This window comes from Cricetulus griseus, chromosome 5, assembly GCF_003668045.3.
Source record: "Cricetulus griseus strain 17A/GY chromosome 5, alternate assembly CriGri-PICRH-1.0, whole genome shotgun sequence".
Taxonomy (NCBI): Eukaryota; Metazoa; Chordata; class Mammalia; order Rodentia; family Cricetidae; genus Cricetulus; species Cricetulus griseus.
In genome coordinates, this window is record NC_048598.1 from 122,142,206 (window position 1) to 122,166,349 (window position 24,144).

General features: G+C 39.6%; 1 protein-coding gene across 1 annotated transcript; it reads left to right on the forward strand.

Moving 5' to 3' along the window:
• Positions 1-17,105: 17,105 nt before the first annotated feature.
• Positions 17,106-19,833, forward strand: Adam21 (ADAM metallopeptidase domain 21). The gene has a single exon (XM_027418418.2). It carries the CDS (start codon positions 17,281-17,283, stop codon positions 19,429-19,431), a length of 2,151 nt encoding a protein of 716 aa, XP_027274219.1. The 5' UTR covers positions 17,106-17,280; the 3' UTR covers positions 19,432-19,833.
• The last annotated feature ends 4,311 nt before the right edge of the window (positions 19,834-24,144 follow it).

Sequence of the window (24,144 nt, forward strand, 5' to 3'; positions counted from 1 at the left end):
TTCCATCTCTAATGTGGGAAAGATTTTTCCTTTTAATGCTACTTAACTCCCCCTTGAGGACTTCCCAGGTGTCTTACTAAATTGATTTCTCCTCTGTTTGTCCCTAGCTAGAATGATTTCTCTGTCTGCATGGTCATACCATGAACTGGAGCAACAAATATTGTTTTTAACAAAATCTCAATTGTTTTATTTTACCAATAAAGACTTGGAACACAGATGCTGGGGTGAAAGCCTGCTGGTTCAGAGAGGCAGAAAAAACATCCAGCTAACCTTCCTCCTCTGCCAACATGCCAGAAAATGACCTTTTTCCTTTGCTTTCTCAAGCAAGTCTCCTCAAACTCAATGTCTCTTCCTTCTACTTTCTGTGTATCTCTCTGTCTGCATCCTCCTGACTCCCTCTGTTTTTTTTTTTCTTGTTCACTTCCTGTCAACAGGTTGATTGCTCTGCCTCTTAACCTATGGTTGACTTTATTTAATCCTGTTTACAATATTTAAGCATTAAAGGCATGTGCTAGGGTTGAGCCACATCACAACTAGAAACATGTTTTTCCAGTAAATAATGCAATTTAGGGTTCACAGTGTGATCAAATATCCTACGACATCAAAGTATTTTCTAGACTTAAAATTCTAATTCTTAATTTTCAATACATGTATAATGATCATATTGGGTACACCCATCACTTCAAACATTTACCATTTTGTTGTGTTGAGAACTTCAAAATAGTCTCCATTAGCTATTTTGAGATATACAAAATTATTGTCAGCCATGATTACCTTACTATACTATAGAATATTAGGAATCATTTCTTATAGCCAGTTGCATTCCCCTATTTATTTACTAGTCCCTCTCCCACCATCCTGTTCTCTGGCAACCACTGCTCCACTTAGTATGAGATCAACATTTTCAGTTTCCATATACTATGCAGGTTTTGTCTTCCTGTGCCTAACTTTACCTAACATAATATCCCCATATTCCAACCCATATTACCAGAGAGATGCCACTCTTGTTTCTGTGGCTAAATATTCCACCATGTATATATTGTTCATTTTCTTTAACTATCCATGGATAGATATGTACATTGATTCTGTATCATGGCCATGAATAATGTTTTAGTGAATACAGGGATATTACACCAATTACAACTTTGGTGTTACATTGGTGAGCACAGGGTGTGTTACAGCAGTACATTTCCTTTCCTTTTCGTGCATATCTAGTATTGCTGGACCCATGGTAGCTGTAGTTTCAGTTTGTGGGGAATCTTAACACTATTTGCCATTAGCGGCTCACCAATATACATTCCACCAAAAGTGTGTGAGATTCTTTTCTCTGTATGCTTGCCAGCATTATCTTTGTTTAATAATGACTGTTCTTAGAGGGGTGAAGTTGTATCTCGCTGTTGTTTTGCCTCGTCCATTCTTCGTGACTAGTAACATTGAACATTTTCTTTCTCGAATTATTGTTAGCCATTTGTGTGTCTTTGAGAAACATTTACCTCTTTGATGTATAATTTACAGGTATTGTCTCCCACTTTTTCTGTGAAGAAGGAAGATTTTTAGCTTGATGTAATCCTGTTTGTATAGGTTTCCTTTCGTTTGCTGTGCAGTATGGTTTTATCAAAAAGAAAACATTTGCCAAAAAGAAAACCTTTGCCATGACAAGTGTATGGAAGGATTTTGCCTATTTTTTATTCTAATAGTTCTATTTCGTTCTTACTTTTACTTGAGTATTTGGTCATTTTGCATTGATTTTTTTCATAATTTGTAAGAGAAAGGCGACTATTTTTATTCTTTTTCACAATGATGTCCAGTTTCCCCAGTATCATTTAGTAAAGTTTCTGTCCTTTTACTGATGTATGTTCTTGGTACCTTTGTTGAAAATCAGTTTATTTTATATATGTGAATTTAGTTCTGGATTTTCTATTCTGATTTTCAATGTGTCTTGTTTTCTGTTTAAATGTTAGTGCAATCTACCTTCTTCCTTCCTTACTGTCCTACTTCCTCCCTCCCTCCCTCCTTCTCTCCCTCCCTCCCTCCTTCCCTCCCTTCTTCCCTCCTTCCTTCCCCCCACTCTGTCTCTTTCTCCTTTCTTTTTTCTTTCCTTTTTGTCATCTAAATCAGGACAATGTCTTGCTATGTTGCTCAGCCTGGTCTCAAACACATTAGATCAAGTGACCCTGTAGTCTCAGCTCCTCGGTTAGTTGGGGCTACAGGAATGTGCCACCACATCTAGTTATATCATGCTTTTGGTTGCTATACCTCTATATTATCTTTGAAACCAGTCATTGTGATGTCTTCAGCATTGCTGTTTTTTTATGGTACCTTTTCTAGTCTGGATATTTTTACTTGTTCTGTTTTTGTTTTTGATTTGGTCCCCTAAAACTTGAGGAGTGTTTCTATTTTTTTATTTTGCATTTTTATTATTTAAATATTATGTGTAGGTTTGTGTCTCTGCATATGGGTATGGGCATGTGGTGTGACTTCAGGTATGCCTGCATAAGCCAGAGGTGTTGATCCCCTGGAGCTAAAGTTACCAAGGGCCATGAACTACCTGATGTAGGTGCTAGAAATTGAACCAGGTCCTCTGGAAGCAAAGGAAATGTGTTTAACTGCTGAGCCATATCTCCAGCCCCAAGTCCTTCTATTTCTATGTAAATATTATTGGTGCTTTGATGGGACTTAATTATATATTTGTTTGTTTGTTTATCATATTTTTGAAGCAAATGAGTATGTATTTCCTTTTACACAATTTTCATTTATAATTCTGTAGTTAGTATGAAGTATACAGTAAATACCCATGTTTTGATTTTCACTGAGTTTTCTTCTCAGACTAAAACAAGGAGAAACAGAAGGCCAGCACTTGGTCTTCTCCAAGAACTGACTGGACTATGTTTAAAAGTCATCAACATGCTTAAAACAACTTGTATTAGGTTTCCATTGGAATCACTGCGAAAGCCAGGTCTGGTATCCTTCAAAATTAATCCATAAAAGTGAAATTGCACCAGGAGAAATGGCTATAGGAGGAAGTTGAAAAGGTAGTAGAGGGATGGAAGCTAATCAACATTGCAATACATAGTGGTATTCCCAGAGGAGCCACCCCTCCAGAAAAGGGAAGCAACTGGCCTGTGATAAGCTATGTGCTTTGCTCATGAGTCTCAGTTTGGGACCTGGAGTGTGAAGGACAGGGTATTGTTTGGGTGGCACTGGTTACTAAAGAGTCAAAGATGGAAGTGTTGTGGAGTTGGTAGATTGACCTCTTAGACAGTGCTGGTACCTTTGGGGCTCCGGAGAAGGTACACTGAAAGCCATAGTGGCCCAAATCTTGAATGGAAGTATGCTACCCACTTGGAGCTGGCATCAAGGCCGCTTGTGGTGTGACCTGATAAATATGGTAGTGAGATAGCTGAGAAAGGGGCACGGCTCATATTTAGTGTCATTTTTCTAAGAAGTAAAACTACAGTACCACATATTCGCATCTCCACCCTAGTCTTCCTTCTTCTAATTATTATTCTGGTAGATCTCTCTAAAACTAGCCAGATATTTTACTATTTTCCAGATATTTACTATTTTACTATGTATATGTTGTTCTTTCTGTACAAGATGGATGTCCATGTATATAGCCCAAAGCTCAGCTCAGTATGAGTGTTTGCTCTATTACTGAGGAAGGCAATTTGGCCAAGCTTCTGGGCATACTCGTGTGTATACACATAACATGCTGACCTTTACATATAACCAGGTTGGAATTTTAAAAAATTCTTCAGCTACTTACATAGGTTTATTCCTACAGCAAAAATATGACCTGAAGGAGAAAGGCTAGTGCCATAGAATTTGGATTACCTTCTTAAATACCTTGTTTATCCACTGATCCGGTTTACAGCTGAGCTTGTATTTGATACTTCTTATTGATTATTGCAGACTCAAATCTTAGGACTTGGTGGAACTGCGAAAATTTAGCTCATGGTTGAAATATCTGGTTACATGACCACTTGGATTTTCATAATTAGGCACTTTCTGGGTCAACATAAGCCACTTGATACCTATATAATAAGATAGCCAATTTTTATGCCAAGAGCTGTTTTTAAAGATGGGCAATATCCCACCTTTTAATTTTCTATCAGACAACACACCCCTTATGGTATCCCAGGGATATACACGGTGTTTCTAGCCACAAAGCGTTTAGCATCCTTTTCTACCACTGATACCTTCAACATCACACAACATCTGAGTTCATATGTTTTTGCAAGTCTTCCAATGTAATCACAGTCTCTTGTATTTCTGTCTTGATTAATATAATCTCACTAATACAGATAAAAGATGTATGGGATATCTAGACAATCTGTATTATGGCAAATGGATCTTTTCATGATTCTAGTGCTCCTGTTACCAGCTCTGCCCCTACACTGGCAATGGTATGTTCTTTGGATATTTCCAGGGAACATTATTATATATTTCAATCATGTGTAATTAAATGTATTTTAGCTTGTCTACCTCTTAGGCCCCTTTAGTCCCTTCTTCATCCATCATGCCAAAGCTTCTTTGTGTGGACCTGGCTTTAGAAGATATTCCAAGGGCAACTTTGTACCATGTCCTGAATCTGTTGCCAGGGTATAAAATCCCATACCATTGCTGGGAGGTGGTGGTGCATGCCTTTAATCCCAGCACTCGGGAGGCAGAGGCAGGCAGATCTCTGTGAGTTTGAGGCCAGCCTGGTCTACAGAGTGAATTCCAGGAAGCCAGGAATACACACAGAGAAACTCTGTCTTGAAAAACTGAAAACAAAAACAACAAAACAAAACAAAATCCCATACCTTTGGAGAATGCTCTCAAGTGAACTCACTTTTCTCCATTATAATAGTGGTTCAATCCTTTTTCAGGGTCGCACAGCAGATATCCTGCATATCAGATATTTACATTATGATTCATAATAGTAGTAAAATTACAGTTTTGAAGTAGTGGCAAAAATAATTTTATGATTGGGGGTCACCACAACATGAAGAACTCTCTTAAAGGGTCACAGCATTAGGAAGGTAGAGAACCACTGCTTTTATGATGTTTTGCCACTTGATAAATCCAACTATCTCTTCCTTGACTTTGTGTTTAAGTTGTGGTTTTTTTTCTACTTTATTCAAGGTTAGAATTGTTGCTTCAGGTTACTTCAGAGTCTGCTGCAGCAGGAACTTACAACAGGGACTTTGTTGCTGGTAGCAGGTGGAACACAGGCTGTCCTGGTATAAGTGGTTAAATTGCCACTAGTGGTGAACTGAAGTGCTGTGCCACTGGAAAAGAAATCTCCAGTACACTCGATGTGTATCAAGTGTCTGAAGTATATTTGTTTTCTATACTAAAGATTACAACACATTTAGCAGCTTAAAGAAACATGTGCTTGTTATCTTGCTTTCTGTAAGTGAGGAATCTGGGCATGGATTAGCCCAGATTAGAATATAACACTCTGGTCCTTGGCTCAGAGTGTTATATTCAAGGTACCTGCTGAGCTGCATTTATAGAACAGACACACTTCCAAGGCTCCTCTGGTTGGTAGAAGATTCATTTTTTTTAATTTAATTTTTTTTTTTTTTTTGCAGTGTAGAGCCCATGAGAAATGGCTTCTTTGTGCTTATCGATAGAGAAAGTTCTCAGTGCCTTAACTCATTGCTGCACTCTAAGAGGATTAGCCTTGTAGAGTAAGCCTACTGTTATTGTCTGAGTGTAGTTTAATGGTACACACCAAGAATGTGTGGTGATTAAAGGCTTTGTCTGCAGAGTAGTCTACTGGGAGGTGGTGGAAACCTCAGGAAATGGAACTTTAGGTCATTAGGACATGTTCCTTAAAGGTAGTGTCTTGAATCCTCATTAGAGGGTTTTTATAAAAGGAGCAAACCTGGCCCTTCCACAGTCAACTAGTCCCTTGACCATGCTTCTGCCACTGCAATTGACGCCATGGACAGGGCACTCAGAGCAAGTCATGTGTGCATTGCACTTTTTGGCCTTTCAGCCTCTGAAACTGGGAGCTAAGTAACTTCATTTCCTTCCTAAGTAGATTGTGTCAGGTGTTTAATTACAGGGATGACAAGTGAAAAAGAACCAATAGCCCACTCAGGACAATCTCCTTGATTAAGCAATGTCATGCTTTTGTTTAGAAGTAAGTTCCAGGTCCCAATGAAGCTCAGGAGAAGACTACACAGTGACAGGCACAGGGGGGACTTGGGATCAGGAGAGACATTTCAGAATTCTGTTTGGTTTTTCCAGGTGGACAATTAACAATGGCAAATAATGATTTCTTTCAATCCCCTGAAACATTGTACCTGACCCTTTTCTCTTCTTAATGTTCTGATTGGAATATAAAGAACACTGTTGGGTAGTACACACAGTTGTAGCATTGTCTGATTTTACTGAGACAATTGACATTCCATAAGTATTGTATATTTTAAATTCTGTGGAAGTCAACAGCCTGGTCTACAGAGTGAATTCCAGGACAGCTAGGGCTACACATAGAAACCCTATCTCAAAAAACAGAACAAATAACAAGAAAAAAAATGTGGAAGTCATTTATATCTTTTTATTTATTTATTTATCTATTTATAATTTCACTTTACATTCCAACCACAATTCTCCCTCCTACCCCACTTCCCGCCCTCTCTTACCCTCCTAAGCCCACCCCTATTTATTCCTCCTAAAGGATAAGGCCTCCCATGGGGAGTCAACAAAGCCTGGCACATAAGTTGAGGCAGGACCAGGCCCTTCCCTCCTGCATTAAGGATGAGCACTGGCATCCCACAATGGGGAAAAGACACCAACAAACTAGCTCATGTACTAGGGATAGATCAATCCTGGTCCTACTGCCAGTGCCCCTCAGATAGACCAAGCTACACAACAGTCTCCCACATATGGAGGGCATAGTTTGGCTCCATGGAAGCTCCACAGCTGTAGGTCTAGAGTTCATGAATTCCCACAAACTTGGTTCATCTGTCTGTAGATTTCCCCTTCCTGATCTTGACCCCCATTGCTCATATATTCCCTCAGTTCTCTTTTATTTATGGCTTGTTGAATTCCTTTATTTATTTATTGTGTGTGCATGCTAATGTGTGTGCATATGTATGTGTTTGTGTGCATGCAGGTATATGGAGACCAGAGGTCAATATCAAGTATTTTCTATTTTATTCTGTTTTGATTTTTAAAAATTTATTTTTATTTCAGGTACATGGGTGTTTTACCTGTATGTGTATCTGTATACCACATGCATGCATGATGTTCATGGAGGCCAAAAGAGGGCATTGTATCCCCTGGAACTAGAGTTACAGATGGTTGTGAGCTGCCATGTAGGTGCTGGGCATCAAACCTGTGTCCTCTGGAAGAGTAGCCAGTACTCTTAACAGCTGAGCCATTCCTCAAGACCCCACACCTTGTTTTGTAAAGCAATCTCACTCTAGTGCTCCCAAAGCACCTACAACTTACCAGTCCAGCTATACTGGCTACCAGTAAGCCTCAATGAGTGCTTGTCTTTCCCTCCCTAGGGCTGAGATTCTAGGCCTGTGCTTCTGGACCTCACTTTCACATGGGCGTTGGACGTCTAACCCAGGTCCTCATGCTTGTGTGGCAATTGTCTTACCAACTGAGCTGTCCCCCTAGTCCCATCCGATGTCTTTTTAAACTAGGGAAGAATCCAGACTTAAAAACTTTCTTGAGATAGGCTTTCAACTTAGAGTGCAGCCTGGCCTTGAACTTGTAGTCTAGGTTAGATTTTGTGATCCTTATGCCTTAACTGCCCCCGCCCCCAAGTTCTAGGATTACATTGTGGACCACCATTTGCCACTTGAAATTAATAGAAAACTTTTCTCTCTTTGGCTAAAAGATCTCAAAAAAAGAGGTTGCATACAGTGACACAACCTTTTTGGAGCACGACCACCTGCTAGCCAAACAGCACAGGAAAAATGACAGCCCCGCATACAACTTCACCAGCAAAGCTAATGTGAGGCGCTGAGACTGGAAGCATCCACCACATCCCACACACAGGGGGATGTTTTAGTCTGTTTGTTATCATGCCAGGGTTACAATCTGCACATTATTCCTGAGCTCCCAATATATCTGCTTTCTTTTCTCTACCTTACCAAACTTACTTAATTTGCTTCATATAGAAGCTCCAGTACTTTTATCCGAATGTAGCAGGACTACCGGAGCAGCGTGTCTATTCGCTTTAGAACAAAAGGTCCTTCCCAGTGGCTTTCTAAAAAGCAATAGATCTTATTCCAACCTAAGATGGAGAGAAACTGCTTCTGGAAGGTTTCTCTGCTGTATCACCTATGGATTGCACACTGCTATTTACTATGTCTGTGGGAAGCCAAAGTCCCAATCTTCTGCCATGATTGTTTTCCCAAAGTAGAGCTTCTTTGCAGACTGGCACTACTGGGTTATTACTGAACTCTTCTGGAGTTGAGTTGTTGAGGTTTTCAATTCTTACACTTCATTTTTGTGGGTCATAATTTCGTCAACCTGGAGTAGACTCTTCTTTTCCTTTTTGGTTTTTTTTGAGACAGGGATTCTCTGTATAGCCCTGGCTGTACTGGAACTCACTCTGTAGATCAGGCTGGCCTTGAACTCACAGAGATTCACCTGCCTGTGCCTCTTGAGTGCTGAGATTAAAGGTGTGCTCCACCATGGCCAACTTGGGTAGGCTTAAGAAGTGCTTAGGAAAAGCATACACCTTGATGTGCCTTTGAGAGCATTTCCTGAGAGATGGGTAGACAGTCAGGAATTTCACATAGTGACCACATAATCTAATGGAATCACACTGGGAGATACTGACAGCTAGGGGATAGGATCTCATTGTACCTAATAGTCACTGGGGATGGAGCCTTTGGTGCTATTTCTTGTCTGGCCCCTTTCTGCATTTAGTGATTCTGCTTCCTGGCCACTACAACATATCCTGCCACCCCTCCCCACCATGATGGACTGATGTTTCTAAAACTGTAAGCCAAACACATTTTTCTTCTATTAAGCCTCTTTTCTCAGACATTTTATCACAGAAAAACAAACAAAAGACCTACACAGTTTCCTTCATTGTTAATTACTTCTGGCAAAAGAACAGATTGTATCCATAGAAGGAAGCTGAAGACAGAGCTGTTTATAGTTATCCCTCCTAAGATGGAGGTGTTTCTAGTTCTGTCTAGATAGCAAAACATAGTTCCAGAGAAGTTTCTGAGAGTTAGAGTTGATTGATAATTCTTATAATTTATAGTAATCTCATAGGTTATGGGTCGACTAGTTAAATTAGCAGTTTCTTTCTTTCTTTCTTTTTTTCTTTTTTTGGTTTTTCGAGACAGGGTTTCTCTGTGTAGCTTTGGAGCCTATCCTGGCACTCGCTCTGGAGACCAGGCTGGCCTCGAACTCACAGAGATCCACCTCTGCCTCCCAAGTGCTGGGATTAAAGGCGTGTGCCACCAACGCCCAGCTAGCAGGGTGAAGTTTCAATGGATAAGAACCCCTTAAGGAATCAGACCAGAGACAGAGTTAATAAATATTTAAACCAACCTTAAAGATTATACATCTTGTCAAGCACTGTACCAAAATTTCTTGACTATTTATTTTAAATTTTTTTCTCAAAACCATTTTAATAGTAAATGCAGTTTAAAGTTTCTAAGATTATGTGGGTGGTACAGACCTATAATCTCAATCCCAATGACGCAGAGGCAGGAGAATCATTACAAGTTTGAGGCCAGCCTGAACTACATAGTGAGTTTTGAGGCCAGCCAGGATCAGAAAGACTCTCAAAAAAAATAACTAAAAAAGCTTGTATGTAAAACAGATGACAGTGGTTTATAAATTTATAACACAAAAATGTATAGAATATAATATTACAAAGAATGTTAGAGAGGTAATGTCTAGAATAGAAAAAGTTTTGATAATGGAAATGAAGTTTCATCTAGATCTTGGTCCACAATGTTAATTTGTGAAAAGTGATTTGATAATCCAGGCCAATGAAATGGCATAAGCAAAATTCTAAAGCAGTGATCCATGTGTTGTTCTTTGCTGCAGCTGTGGGAGATGAAACATGAACCACAAAACTCAATAAACCCACATGGGTTTGAGAAAGGGAGCAAAGGGAGGGGTAGGTGTTGGCCAACTGGGAACAGAGATGGAAGGGGGAAGGGAAGAGAAAAAAGGTAAAGAGACACAGAGAGAGGACAGGAGAGAAGAGGGAGACAGGAAAAGTCCGGTCTGCCCCAGGAGAAAGCAGGAAAGAGAGTGGAAAGAGAGGAGCAGGAAAGAGAAGAGAGCAGGAAAAGATGAGTAGGCAGAAAGGTTGTTAAGTGGGAGGGGTATCATGAAACGCAATAAAATGTGGATCGCAAAGAAGTCAGAGCAAGTCTGATGGGCAGATGTTTAATAGGAAAGTACTCACGCGATGGAGTCAGTCCCGGACAACCAGGCAAACCATGGAACAGAGAGAGCCAAATGCGTGCGACCGTCATATTTAAAGTCTTGCTATGTCACTCTGACTATGCCCAAGTGTGCGTGGTCTGTGTCACCTGTGCCAGCCCCCAAGAGGGCATGGCTAGCATTTCCCCTACAGAGGGGTCTTTCTTTTAAAGGGTCCCTTTGTACCTGCATGCAGACTCCATGGAACTCTGGGCTGAACAGGGTACTGCCTGAATGCATTCTGCCAGGAGACAGGGGCAGGCCAGCATAATGCCTGAATCCTTATTCAATGACCCCTGCAGGGGCTAAGATCTGGGAGTGGAAAAACAGTCCAACCACAGTCTCACTGAGTTCTGAAACAAAGCTGTATAGGAACAGTGGGGTCAGAGCAAGACATTCTAAAGTTGGGTGTTCTTTATAATTTTGTCTTTTAAAATATTTCTACCCTTTTTTTCTTGTTCCAATATATACCAAACCCAGAACCTAGTGCTTGTTAGGCAAATACTTTGTTATGGAGCTAGATCCCTATAGTTGCTGTTTATGTAGAAGTGAAAGATCCTTGTTGCTAAGCAGCTAAATCTAGAATTTAGTGATGAGATAGACAAAGGGGATGATGGGGAGGCTACATTTCTTTGTTCTGTGTGACTACAACTATAAACTTCTGCTGACTGATAGGGACCATGCAAACCATCTGACAGAAAGGGCTATGGAAATGACTGTTTTCTGCTGCTAAGTCATCCATCCAGTTTAACTCTGTAAGTTGGTACCTACAATGGTCTACTGGATAATGTGAAATTTCTTAATTTTTTCTTTCCTTTTTAAATACATGAGTGACTTAAGCACAGGTAGGAGGTAGAGGGTAGAGGGTAGGGGTAACCAACTATTGTAGTTTGTCTGGAACTGAGAGCATAGCTATAATGGAGGATGACTTTTAAGTTTTAAAATAAGACTAGATCTGAGCAAATTTGGGTGAACTGGTTGATTTTCTTAATTGCCATTAAAGAGCAGGTAAAATAGAAGATGAAGATATAGAGGAAGTAATAAAAATTGATAGACCCAGTCCCCAAGTAGGTCAGAAATACAATATGGACCAGAAAGTATGGAGCTACCACCTAAATAGAGGAGAGGGGTTGGTGAACTGGTTCAGCAGGCAAAGACACTTCTACACAAGTCTGATAATCTGGATAGATCCTCAGATCCCATATGGACAGGGATAACAAACTGTGAGGTGTCTTCTGACCTCCATATGCATGCTGTGGCACAGTGACTGCCATAATAATAAACTGGAAAATGAATCTAGAGGAGAATCACTTCTCCACTAACATTGCAATGATGACTCAGATAGAAGAGAGGTGAGTGATTCATATAGGCTTAGAAAGTGAAAATCCTGAAAACCATTTCTATCTTTGAATTTTTATTATCAAGAGTCACACACTCAACCTGTCAACTCCTTTTTGACACACTATGGGTGTGAGAGTGAGAATCAATGGGGGCCTTCCAGAGATGTCCTCTGATAGCTCTATTACTTCCTTTTTAAAAGATTACACACCATGACCAACTAAATGAATGCCATGACTCTCTAAATGGATCATCCCAGGTCGTCAGGCTTTCATATAAATGCCCATTTAAATGGTAGACAGGGCATGGTATGGTAGGGTGTTAGAAAAGGAAGAAGACCATATATGTCTTGAGGAATTTGAAACCATGGGAAAGTTATACAATGTGTGAAGGAATATGCTTGATAATCTGACAATGTTGAAGAATATAGACAGCTGTGGCTGAACTTCACATCACCAATAGAAGAATGATATTCCATTGGTTTTGTCTCTGTAGTTCTAGGAAGGACAGCAGAGAGTCTTCTGTAATGGTTGTATTCATTTTCCTCTTGCTGCCTGCTCTAAAGGTAAGCTCCAGGAAAAAGATTGGGGGGATGTAGGTCCACATTGTATTGCTGCCTGTGGGACCAGCCTCCAGCAGCACAGGGCTCAAGAGAAATCCACAGAGTCAATGAGTACTAGACTTTATTATCTGAGGGGGTTAGGGAAAAAGATACATACTCCCTTGATGGGTTCCTTTTTTATTCTTCTGTGTTCTTCGTTCTGTGTTCTATATTTCTTTTCTTATCTCTATCCAGAAATGTCCCTTCTGTCTCTTTTGATGTTTTCCTTCTCCTATCTCTCTGAATGTTCTCCTCCTAAGCCTCTCATTTTTGTTTTTGTTGTTTTGTTTTGGTTTTTGGTTTTTTGAGACAGGGTTTCTCTGTGTAGCTTTGGAGCCTATCCTGGCACTCGCTTTGGAGACCAGGCTGGCCTCGAACTCACAGAGATCCACCTGCCTCTGTCCCCCGAGTGCTGGGATTAAAGGCGTGCGCCACCAACACCTGGCCTGTTTTTTTTTTTTTTTTTTTTTTAATTAGGGAAATGGATCATAAAAAGGGGAAAGGAGAGGGGGGAGACCAGCCTCTGGAGACAGGAGCATCATGAAAGAGAAGAAAGAAGAGAAGAGGGAAGAAAGAGGGGTAGAGAAGGGAGAGAGAGGAACAGACAGAGAGGAAGAGAAAGAAAGAGAGGATGGGAGGTGGGCAGGGCCCTTTGAAAAGGGAACATCGTGAATATGCACAGGTGGTGCTCTTAGTGGATGTAGTGGATGCAGCTGAAGTCCTGGTCAAACGGGTCCAGGATCTTTTAGGAACTCCAATGGCAATGATACTTTCAGACTGAAACAAACCAGTATTTATGTAGCAAACCGAGGAGAGATTAAAAAACAAAACAAAACAAAAAAAAACCTTACACTCAGAGTGTACTTGGTTAACCATTTAACTTTACTGTGTTATCCATGAGATGAGGATGGGTTTTCTCCACATGAACTTCATCGACAAGAAGATTCAGAACATTTAGGAGATTTGAATGAAGTATCTAGGAAAATGAAAATAAACAAGGCATCAGAGGGCCTGAATGTACATTGGATTAATGTCTCTATCCCTTCGACTGGAAAGCCAGAACACATCATTTCAGTTCAGCTTGTACACCCCCTCTTAAAATTTTTGATAATTTCATTGTTTGGGGATTGTTTTTGTAAATAACTTCAATGAAGGAATAATGAATTTGACAGGATCCATGTAGTTTCTCCCATACAATGTATATTGTAAATAGGTCTATTAGTTACATTTCTGTCACTATAACATAATACCCCAAATAATAAAAGTTACAAGCAGAAAAAGTTTATTTCGGGTCAGTGTCTTCTAGGTTCCAGTCCATGATCAGGTGACCAGCCTCTGATGGTCAGACGAGATGCAAATGGAGAGGAGTGAAAGGCAGAACAAATCCACATTCATTATAAGTTGGGGAGTGAAACGGAGAGGAAGAAGACAAGCCAGGCTTCCATAGTTACCACTCAGGCACATCTCCAGGGAGCCAGAGACCATATCCCCTGACTTGGCTCCACCTTCAGAAAGTTTACAGCATCTCCCAACGGCACCTCCATGTGATCATGGCTTTAGACATGGATCTCTAGACTGCTCAGCATAGAAATTATAATTGTAGGATATTAGAGAGCTGAAGATTTTCATATGTAGTGGTTGAAGCACTGGAGCTGGCTCAAATGGATCACACAGGCAAGAGACTGAGAGACATGAGACCCAAGGAAACGTGAAAAGCACTCAGGTTATCTCTGAGCTTGAGGAGTTTGTCTCAGAGTAAGGCAGAGTTAGAAGGATTAGAATTGCAAATTCCTGAGGGTATCAGAAGTGTATGTATGTGTGATACAAAGAAATGGAGTGAGGTGGGAAAGAGATTATAGCTATGACTAACTAAAAAGTGATTTGGGGGTGTGTTATTCACTTGTTGAGATTAGTTGAGGGTCACATTTTTGGTGAAGAATAATTTTATCAGTCTGGGGCCAATGCCTTAGAAATTTGTGCAAGAATGATGAAGTAGTTGATGAGAAATGAAAAGATTAGTGCAGTCAGCCGAAGAATGAATGCTCTGGTATTGACTTTGTATACAGGAGAATAGGAGCATTGACTTGGAACCACATCGTATATGAAGCTTCCAAGGATGGAGTTGGAGTGAGCCTTCATGGAGCACTTAAACTCAAGTTTAGCTAGGTAAGCAGAGGTGGGGGGTGCTTTTCTTAAAGAGGCTGGGAATAAAGCATTTCTCTCTCTCTCTCCTTTCTCCCCTTAACCTCACACAGTCCTCCTTCCTCCTCCTCCCCTTACCTTTGTCCTTTCCTTCTTATCTTCCTCTGTCACCAAAAGAAGACTCCAGAAAACATAAAAAGATATATGGAGGTACAGGCAACATTGAATCCGGATGCTCTGATTAAGTGAGGATGGATTTGGAATTCAGGAGGTGATTGGCATTTGGTTAGGCATTTTTATTTTCCACATCTCCTTAGGTGAGGTTTGTCATATCAGCATGATTAAAGATGCCATAAGAAGCTGGGCATACTGGTGCATGCCTGTAATCCTGTAAGCCGGGGAGATGGCTCAGTTATTAAAGTGCTTGCCACTCAAGCATACATCCCTGAGTCTGAATCCTCACTACTCATGTAAAATTTGGGCATGGCAGCACGTACTTGTAATTCCAGTGCTAGAGAGGAAGGGACAGACCGGCAAGGGCTTGCAGATCAGCAAATCTAGAAGAATCAGTGAGATTCAAGTTTTCAGGGTTAAAACCCTGATACAGAAAGTAGGGTGGAAAGTGACTTAAGACACCTAACGTAGACATGAGAGGCATCTACTTGTACTTGTAAACACACACACACACACACACACACACACACACACTGTTCTTATACCAACTACTGTTGGTATTTTTATGGAGACCAGAAGTGAAATAAAAGTTTTGACCCTGAGTCATGTATAAAATGAAGTGCCTAGTTTAAGAAAGCAGACACAGAATTACAAGTACCAAAATAAGTGCGAAAGAGAACATTTACTTAGTGCAGTTTATAAATTTGAAAAGCTGACAGCACCGTATCATGAAATTTGATCCTCCTCAGTGTTTATATTGATCTGAGCACACCTTTACAATATGTAGTCCCTCATGTTTATGTACCTGTTTTAGGTAGTGTCACCAGGGCTGGCCTTCAACTCACAAATTTCCTTCCTTCGGTTCCATCTACAAGTGTTGCGACTATTAATAAATAGGTTTAGTTATTGATTCTCCAATCTCTTCCTTTATAAGAATTACTCCATTGTACTTTATACTGGGGGAGCTAAAAAGAATTCCTCATTCTACTATGATAAATATTTATTCTGTATTCCTGATAGTTTAGAAAAAACCTTTCCTCTCCAGAACATATTATTGGTAAAGAGATAAATATATGTATTATCCAAATATCATCCAATTTCTGACATCCTCTTTTTTGTTTATGAGGTATATTTTGTGACTTGTATTAAGTGTGTTGTGGTGTTTAGGGTGTTTCTGGTGCTCTGCAATGAAGACTCCTGAAGCATGAACTTTGTTAATCTCCCATCAATCCTGTTTGCCTCAATAAGCATTATAAATGTTGGTTTCCTTCTCTTATTTTCACATAGGCTTGGTGATTCTTATTCTCTTTTGTGTAAGTTACTTGAAACTATGATGAAATCTTGCAACTTTTTCTCAGAATAACAAGAGAACTCTAATTTATTCAATATAAAACCTTGCACACAGAGACTCCATAAAGCTCATTCATATTTCTATTATGTTTCTGCACTTAATTGATTATATGTATATTTTATTATTGTCTATATTTTGATCCCCCTGTCTGGCATAACATTCTATACTTTGTATTCTTCAAATGCATAAATCCGTTTTTAATGAATAAAGAAATGGATATGCTGCCAGTGAGACTATATGTCAGGTGCAGAAATTCTCCATATTCACGAGTATATGTTTTTGAAAAAATTGGGATTCTTCCATAGTAGTCCTAAAATACCACACAGGAAGTGCTCAGGGATTTAAATTGCATATGTTCTCATTTTCCTTCTGTAGACATTTTCTCTTGACATTGCTATTTTCTCTAGGCAACTGATAACACATGCTTCCTATATCCTTACAGGAGTTACATGAACTTTCCCCTTCTAAAATTATAATTAAAGATGAATTCATTTTAAGTAACACTCATTTGTAATCTAAGGTGTTCCACCACATCTCTCTACTTTTTTATGGTTCACAGAAATACATTAGGTATTATAGAAGATGCTAAAATGAATGAAAGTCATGAACTCTGTAGGTAAGGACCTTGCAATGTGCTACATATAGCTAGAGGAGAATTTGATGAGGAGACAGTGGATAAAGAACACTTCACGTAAATCCTGATACTAATACAAATTTATTGGATTGTAATACAATTTACTATTAAATAGATTGTTAATTATTTTTCATGCCTCCACTTTTAGCCATCAAGTGGGACACTATCGATAGTTATGCAAAGACACCCAAATGTAAACTAATACTATGCTAGACAAATCAAGATATAGTCTCACTCTGTTCCTAATTTTGCTTTAACTTTTTATTAAGGATGTTTTCATATTAACCATAAGGGTTAAGCTAATTGTGTAAGTACTTATCTTCAAACTTTGACAGCTATCAACATATGGACAATATTATCTTCTCTACCTCACCCCAGAACTCTTCATTCTCTTTATTGAAACCAAATCCAAAACCATTGCCTTGATGCATCAATCAGTGTCTTCTCACTTGAGTGTCTCACCTCACCTGAGAATTCTTCTCACTTTCAGCTCTGCAGCTCTGATGATTCAACTCTGCCAGGACACCACCTCTAAATGTCAGCACCACTCCCTGATCAGCTCCAGGGGAAGAACCGGAACAGGAGTGTCTCATACCCAGTCTTTTTCTGCTCTGGGCAGATGGCTTCATAATGTTAGATGCAGATGCTGAGGCACTCATGAGAGTCACTCTTTTGCTGCTGTGCCTTAAGGTGTCTCTGTCCCCTAATGTCCTCTCAAAAACTGGGTCCACTCAATACCTCAATTCCCCAGAAGTGGTAATCCCCCTAAAGGTGACCAGCAGGGACAGAGGTACAAAAAATTCAGGATGGCTCTCCTACAGCTTGGTATTTGGGGGCCAAAGACATGTTGTTCACATGAGAGTCAAGAATCTGTTGGTTTCTATTCACTTCTCTGTGCTCACCTACTCAGAGGAGCATGCCCTTCTCAAGGATTACCCATTTGTCCCTAGTGACTGTTACTATCATGGTTTTGTAGAGGGGGTCCCTGAGTCTTTAGTTGCTTTCAGTGCCTGCAATGGGGGGTTTCAGGGAGTGTTACAAATGAATGGCTTCTCCTATGAAATCCAACCCATCAGGCACTCCAGCACATTTGAACACCTAGTTTATACATTAAACAATAACAAGACACAATTTCCACCTATGATGTGTGGTTTAACAGAGAAGAGGATGCCATACCAACACTTTCGACTTGAAGATGCTGAGAGGTCAGCTGTGAAGCAAAATTCTGTGAAATTGTGGACCCACACATGGTTTCTGGAGCTGGCTGTGGTGGTAGACTATGGTTTTTTCACTTACTGTCAACGCAATCTGTCAAAGGTGCAAGAGGATGTGGTTCTCATTGTTAACATGGTGGATTCCATGTACAAGCAGCTGGATACCTATGTGACTTTGATTGGTATTGAGATCTGGAATCGAGGAAATGTTTTCCCAATGGAAAATATACATCAGGTCTTAGAAGACTTTTCTCAGTGGAAACAAGGCAGTCTTTCTCAGGTACCTCATGATGCAGCCCATATTTTCATTAGAAGCTCACTTATAAGTGTACTAGGTATAGCCTATGTTGCAGGAATATGTCATCCTCCTCTTGACTGTGGGGTTGAAAATTTCCAAGGAGACTCCTGGTCTCTTTTTGCCAACACTGTGGCGCATGAGTTAGGTCATACTTTTGGTATGCAGCACGATGAAGAATTCTGTTTTTGTGGGGAAAGTGGTTGTGTCATGAGTACTTACAGAGTACCAGCAGTGAGATTCACCAACTGCAGCTACAGTGATTTTATGAAAACTGCTTTAAACCAAGGAACTTGCTTGCACAATCATCCAAGACCAGGGGCAGTCTTTCTGCTGAAGCGCTGTGGGAATGGTATGGTTGAAAATGAAGAGGAGTGTGACTGTGGATCTGTACATGAGTGTGAACAAGATCCCTGTTGTTTGTTGAACTGTAAACTGAGGCCTGGGGCTGCCTGTGCTTTTGGCCTTTGTTGCAAAGACTGCAAACTTATGCTATCAGGGGAAGTCTGTAGACCAAAGGTCAATGAATGTGACCTTCCAGAGTGGTGCAATGGAACATCCCACCAGTGCCCTGAAGATAGCTATGTACAGAATGGGGTCTCCTGTGGTGTCAGTGCCTACTGCTATCAAAAGCAGTGTAATAACCATGACCAACAATGCAGGGAGATTTTTGGCAAGGGTGCAAGAAGTGCATCTCATGCCTGTTACAAAGAAATGAACTCACAGGGAAACAGGTTTGGCCACTGTGGCACAAATGGTACAGTATACCTAAAATGTAGAATGTCAGATATATTCTGTGGGAAAGTTCAGTGTGAAAATGTGAAAGACATTCTCCATCTCCAGACTCATTCTGTTTTGCAGAACATTTATGCCAATGGCATCACCTGCTGGAGTACTGACCATCATGTAGGGATGGGTGTACCTGATGTTGGTGAAGTGAAAGATGGGACCACCTGTGGAACAGGAAAGATCTGTGTACACAAGAAGTGTATCAGTCTATCTGTCTTTTCAAATGCCTGCCTTCCTGAGACCTGTAATAGGAAGGGGATCTGTAATAACAAGCATCACTGCCATTGTGACTATGGGTGGTCCCTGCCTTTCTGCCTGCACAGGGGCTATGGAGGTAGTGTTGACAGTGGCCCAACATCTCCAAAAAGAAGAGTCAATGTTATTCAATTGTCAATAATTGTGACTGTTTTGTCTCTTCTAACTTGTCTGCTAATAGCCAGACTTTATATATCATTGAATACCTTCTGGTCCCAAAGAGTCTAAGGCTTGTTTGCCTGGTTAAGAGGATATATCTAACTTAATATCCTATGCATTCAGTTTGGCAACAAAAATATTATTGCATGTGTGACTCTAAGCATATTTCTGGGAGTTTATAGAAAGATGAGAGTATCTTCCCCTTCATCAGAATCAGAAATATTGTCACTAGGTACAGGTAATTCTTAATATGTTCTTGGCTGTTGTTCATTATCTCAAGCATCAAATAAAACTTGGGAAATGATAATATCTGACACACCCAACTGCTTGGATTTTATTTAGTAAACAAGAGTGAATCTTTGTTAATTGTTGTTCCTTTCACTAAAAACTCATGACCTGATGGAAGATATTATTCTGTATATGTTTCTCTTACTGGTTGATGAATAAACTACTGATTGGCCAGGCAGGAAGATAGGCAGGGCTAGGAGATGAGGAGAATTCTGGGAGGTGTGGACAGAGGAGGAGTTGCCATGTGGAGGAAGGAGTAAGAGTTCCAAGCCCTTCTCTGGTAAGATAAGACTATGAGGAAATACATAGATTAATAGAAACTGGGTTAATAATTAAGACAGAGCTAGCCAATAAGAAGTCCTAGTCATTGGCCAACAGTTTCATAATTAACATAGTGTCTGTGTGTTTATTTGGGGGCTCAAAGGTGGCAGGACCCAGCCAGGACAAAGAACCAATCATAACAAAACGGCGCCGGCAACATGGGTTGTAAGAACTTCCATGTAGAACCTGACAAAAACTTAAAAAGGGATTTTAAAAACAAAAGAACAGAGGCAAGCACAGTTTCCTGGTAGTAGCATTTATTTGGGTAGCCCTGTTTGCCAGGCATTCTCCCAGACAAGCAGAGGCTTGTGCGTGGCTCCTTTAAGAGCGGTTTCCTGATTCAGCATCAGCAGCAAAAACAGCCACATGGCTCTTTTACCAAACAATCAAATGGTGTTAATGTGCAGATGAGACTTTCATGGCCAGAAAAAGATAAAAATTTACAGTAAAGACAGATTCAGATGAAGAAAATCCTCTAAAGGGTTTACAGTGTGTTAAAAAAAAAAACACATAAACTTGGAGGAGAAAAGAAAAAGGAAAAGTTGTTTAAAAAGAAATACAGTAGCCAGCCTGGTGTACAGAGAGAATTCCAGGACAGGTAAAAGTACACAGAGATGGCCTTTCTCAAAAAAGGAAAAAATAAAAGTAAAAGGAATTGAGTAAATAAAAAAAGCCACATAAAGATGGAAAATACACAGAGAGTCTGGATACTATATGCTATTGTGTTGTCTTTAAATTGTTTGATTGCTGAGGAAAGAGCTACAGCTGCTAAAATACATTTGATTATAAATGCTGCTGAGCCATGGTGGTCCGATAAGATTCAGGGGACTATTCCAATTTTTTGTATCTGTTGAGGTTTGCTTTATTGCCCAGTATGTGGTCAAATTTTACAGAAGGTTCCATGTGGTGCTGAGAAGAAAATAGATTCTTTTGTATTTGGATGGACTGTTCTATACAGGTCGGTTAAACCCAGTTGAATCATAACTTCTGTTAGTTCCTTTGTTTATCTGTTAAGTTTCTGTCTGGTGGTCCTGTCTAGTGGTGAGAGTGGGGTATTGAAGTCTCCCACTGTAAGTGTGTGGGGTTTAATGTGTGATTTGAGTTTTAGTAATTTTTTTTATGAATGTGGGTGCCTTTGTATTTGGTGCATAGATGTTCAGAATTGAGACTTCATCCTGATGGATTTTTCCTGTGATGAATATGAAATGACCTTCTTCATCTCTTTTGATTAATTTTAGTTTGAAGTCTAATTTGTTAGATATTAGGATAGCTACACCTGATTGATTCCTAGAAAATTTTGATTGGAAAATCTTTTCCCAACCTTTAACTCTGAGGTAACATCTATCTTTGAAGGTGAGGTGTGTTTCTTGTATGCAGCAGAAGGAGGATTCTGTCTTTGTATTCGTTCTGTTAGCCTGTGTCTTTTTATAGGTGAGTTAAGACCATTGATATTGAGGGATATTAATGACCATTGATTGTTGATTCTTGTTTGTTTTGTATTCATTTTGGGTGGTGGTATTGTGTGTGAATTTTCCCTCTATTTATGGCTTTTGGTAAAGTGGGATTATCTATTGCCTATGTTTTTGTGAGTGTAGTTAACTTCTTTTGGTTGGAATTTTCCTTCCAGACATTTCTGTAGTGCTGGATTTGTGGATATGTATTGTGTAAATCTGGTTTATCATGGAATATCTTGTTTTCTCCATCTATACTGATTTAGAGTTTTGCTGGGTATTTTGCTGGTAGTTGGGGATGGCATCTGTGGTCTCTTAGTGTTTGTAGAACATCTATCCAGGACCTTCTTGCCTTCAGAGTTTCCATGAAGAAGTCAGGAGTAATTCTGATAGGTCTGCCTTTATATGTTACTTGGCTTTTTCTTTCACTGTTCTTAATAGTCTTTCTTTATCCTGTATTTTTGTGTTTTGATTATTATGTGGCAAGGGGACTTTTTTTGGTCCAGTCTATTTGGTGTTCAGTAAGCTTCTTGTACTTTCATAGGTGTGTCCTTCAGGTTGGGAAAATTTTTTCTATGATTTTGTTGAATATATTTTCTGCACCTTTGATCTGGGCTTCTTCACCTTCTTCTATAACTGTTATCCTTAGGTTTGATCTTTTCATGGTGTCCCATATTTCCTGGATATTTTATGCTAAAGATTTGTTGGATTCAAGATTTTCTTTGGTCAAAGAATCTATTTCCTCTAGTTTATCTTCAGCTCTGAGATTCTCTCTTCCATCTCTTTTATTCTGTTGGTTATGTTTACACCTGTAGTTCCTGATCATTTACCCAGCTTTTCTATTTCCAGCATTCCCTCAGATTGTGTTTTCTTTATTGTCTGTATTTCAGTTTTCAGGTCTTGAACTGTTAGGGAATTGTTTCCTTCATGTGTTTGTTTTTTTTTTCTTGGCTCTCCTTGCTTTCTTAAAGAGATTTGTTGATTTCTTGCATTTTTTTGGTTTGTTTTTCTTCCATCTCTTTAAGGGATTGTCTCATAGTCTCTTTGAGGGCCTCTATCATTTTCATGAAGTTGTTTTTAAGGTCATTCTCTTCTGCTTCATCTGTGCTGGGATGTTCAGGTCTTGTTGGTTTAAAGTCCCTAGACTCTGGTGGTGTTGGATATATTCTTATGCTGTTGTCTTCCCATTTCTTCCAGTTGGTTTAGGTGGGGGTCGCTCCTCCTCTCAACTAGATGGTGGAGGGACAAGACTGGAATAACTGCCGATAGAACTGGCTGCTTTGTTCTGCCTCCAGGTCCCTCTTCAGGGTTTGGTGGTGGGAAGGGTCTGGGAGCCTCAGGCCAGGGAGCTCCCAGAGGGGGGGGTGGGCTAGGATAACCCCTGGGACTCAACAACACAAATTGCAGAAACCCCACAAACTCATTGATATTGAACAGTGCTCAATTGTATAACTCCTGGGTAAAGGAAGAAACACAGAAATAAATGAAAGACTTCCTAGAATTCAATGAAAATGAAGGCACAACATACCCAAACCTATGGGACACTCTGAAAGCAGTTCTAAGAGGAAAGTTCATAGCACTAAGTGCCCACATGAAGAAACTGGAGAATAGTCATACCAGAGAATTAAAAGCTCTAAAACAAAAAGAAGCAAATTAAGGGGTAAAAATAGAAAAATAATAAAATCCTATTTGCAGATGATATGGTATATATGAGATCCCAAAAATTCCACCAGAAAACTTCTAAAATTTATCATTGAATTCAGTAAAGTAGCCAAATAAAAGTCAAATTACCAAAATCGGTGATTTTACTACATACCAATGACAAGTATACTGAGAAAGAGATCATGCATTCCCCCTCCATTCACAATACTCTAAAAAAAATCTATAGATAAATCTAAGGAGGTAAAAGACATTTAGAAGGAAAATTTAACTTCTCTGGAGGAAGAGATTCAGGAAGATACTAGAAAATGGAAAAACGATCCATGCTCATGAATTGGTAAAATTAATATTAGGAAAATGACCATTCTACCAGATTTGGTGCAATCCCAAAACAGATCCCCAAAACATTCTTTACAGAAACAGGAAAAAAATCCAAAAAATTCATATGGAACCACAAATGTACTTGGAAAATCAAAGCAATCCTGAGCAAAAGAACGATTAGGGAAGGATGACCATTCCAGATCTCATGATACATTACAGAACTACAGTAATAAAAACAATATGGTATGGTATGGGTACAAAAGAAAATAAAGAAAACAGGCATATAGACCCATAGAACAGAATAGAAGACCCAAACATTAGTTCACTCAAATACAATCATCTGATATTATACAGAGATACCAAGAATCATAACCTAGAGAAAAGACTGTGTCTTCAATGAATGGTGCTGGGCAAAATGGATTACACATGTAGAAGAGTAAATTAGATACATCTTTATCAACCTGAACAAAAATTAGATCCAAGTGTATCAAAGACCTCAATGAGAAACCTGAAAAACTGAAACCAATAAAAGAAAACATCAGCAATTCCCTACAAGATATATGTATAGAAGGGCAATCTGATCAACATCCCATCTGCCCATGAATTAAGTCCAACAATTGGCTAATAGGATCTCACTAAACATCTTTTTGCCCAGTGAAGGAAACAATAAAGAAAATCACCTACTTGAGTCGCCTTCTAGTATGGCCAGTGGGGGTCCCAGGTAGAGAGAGTTTCTAGGTAT

Bases quoted from the DNA above. Each gene is read 5' to 3' on its own strand.
- Adam21 (XM_027418418.2), top strand. From the start codon at position 17,281: ATGTTAGATGCAGATGCTGAGGCACTCATGAGAGTCACTCTTTTGCTG.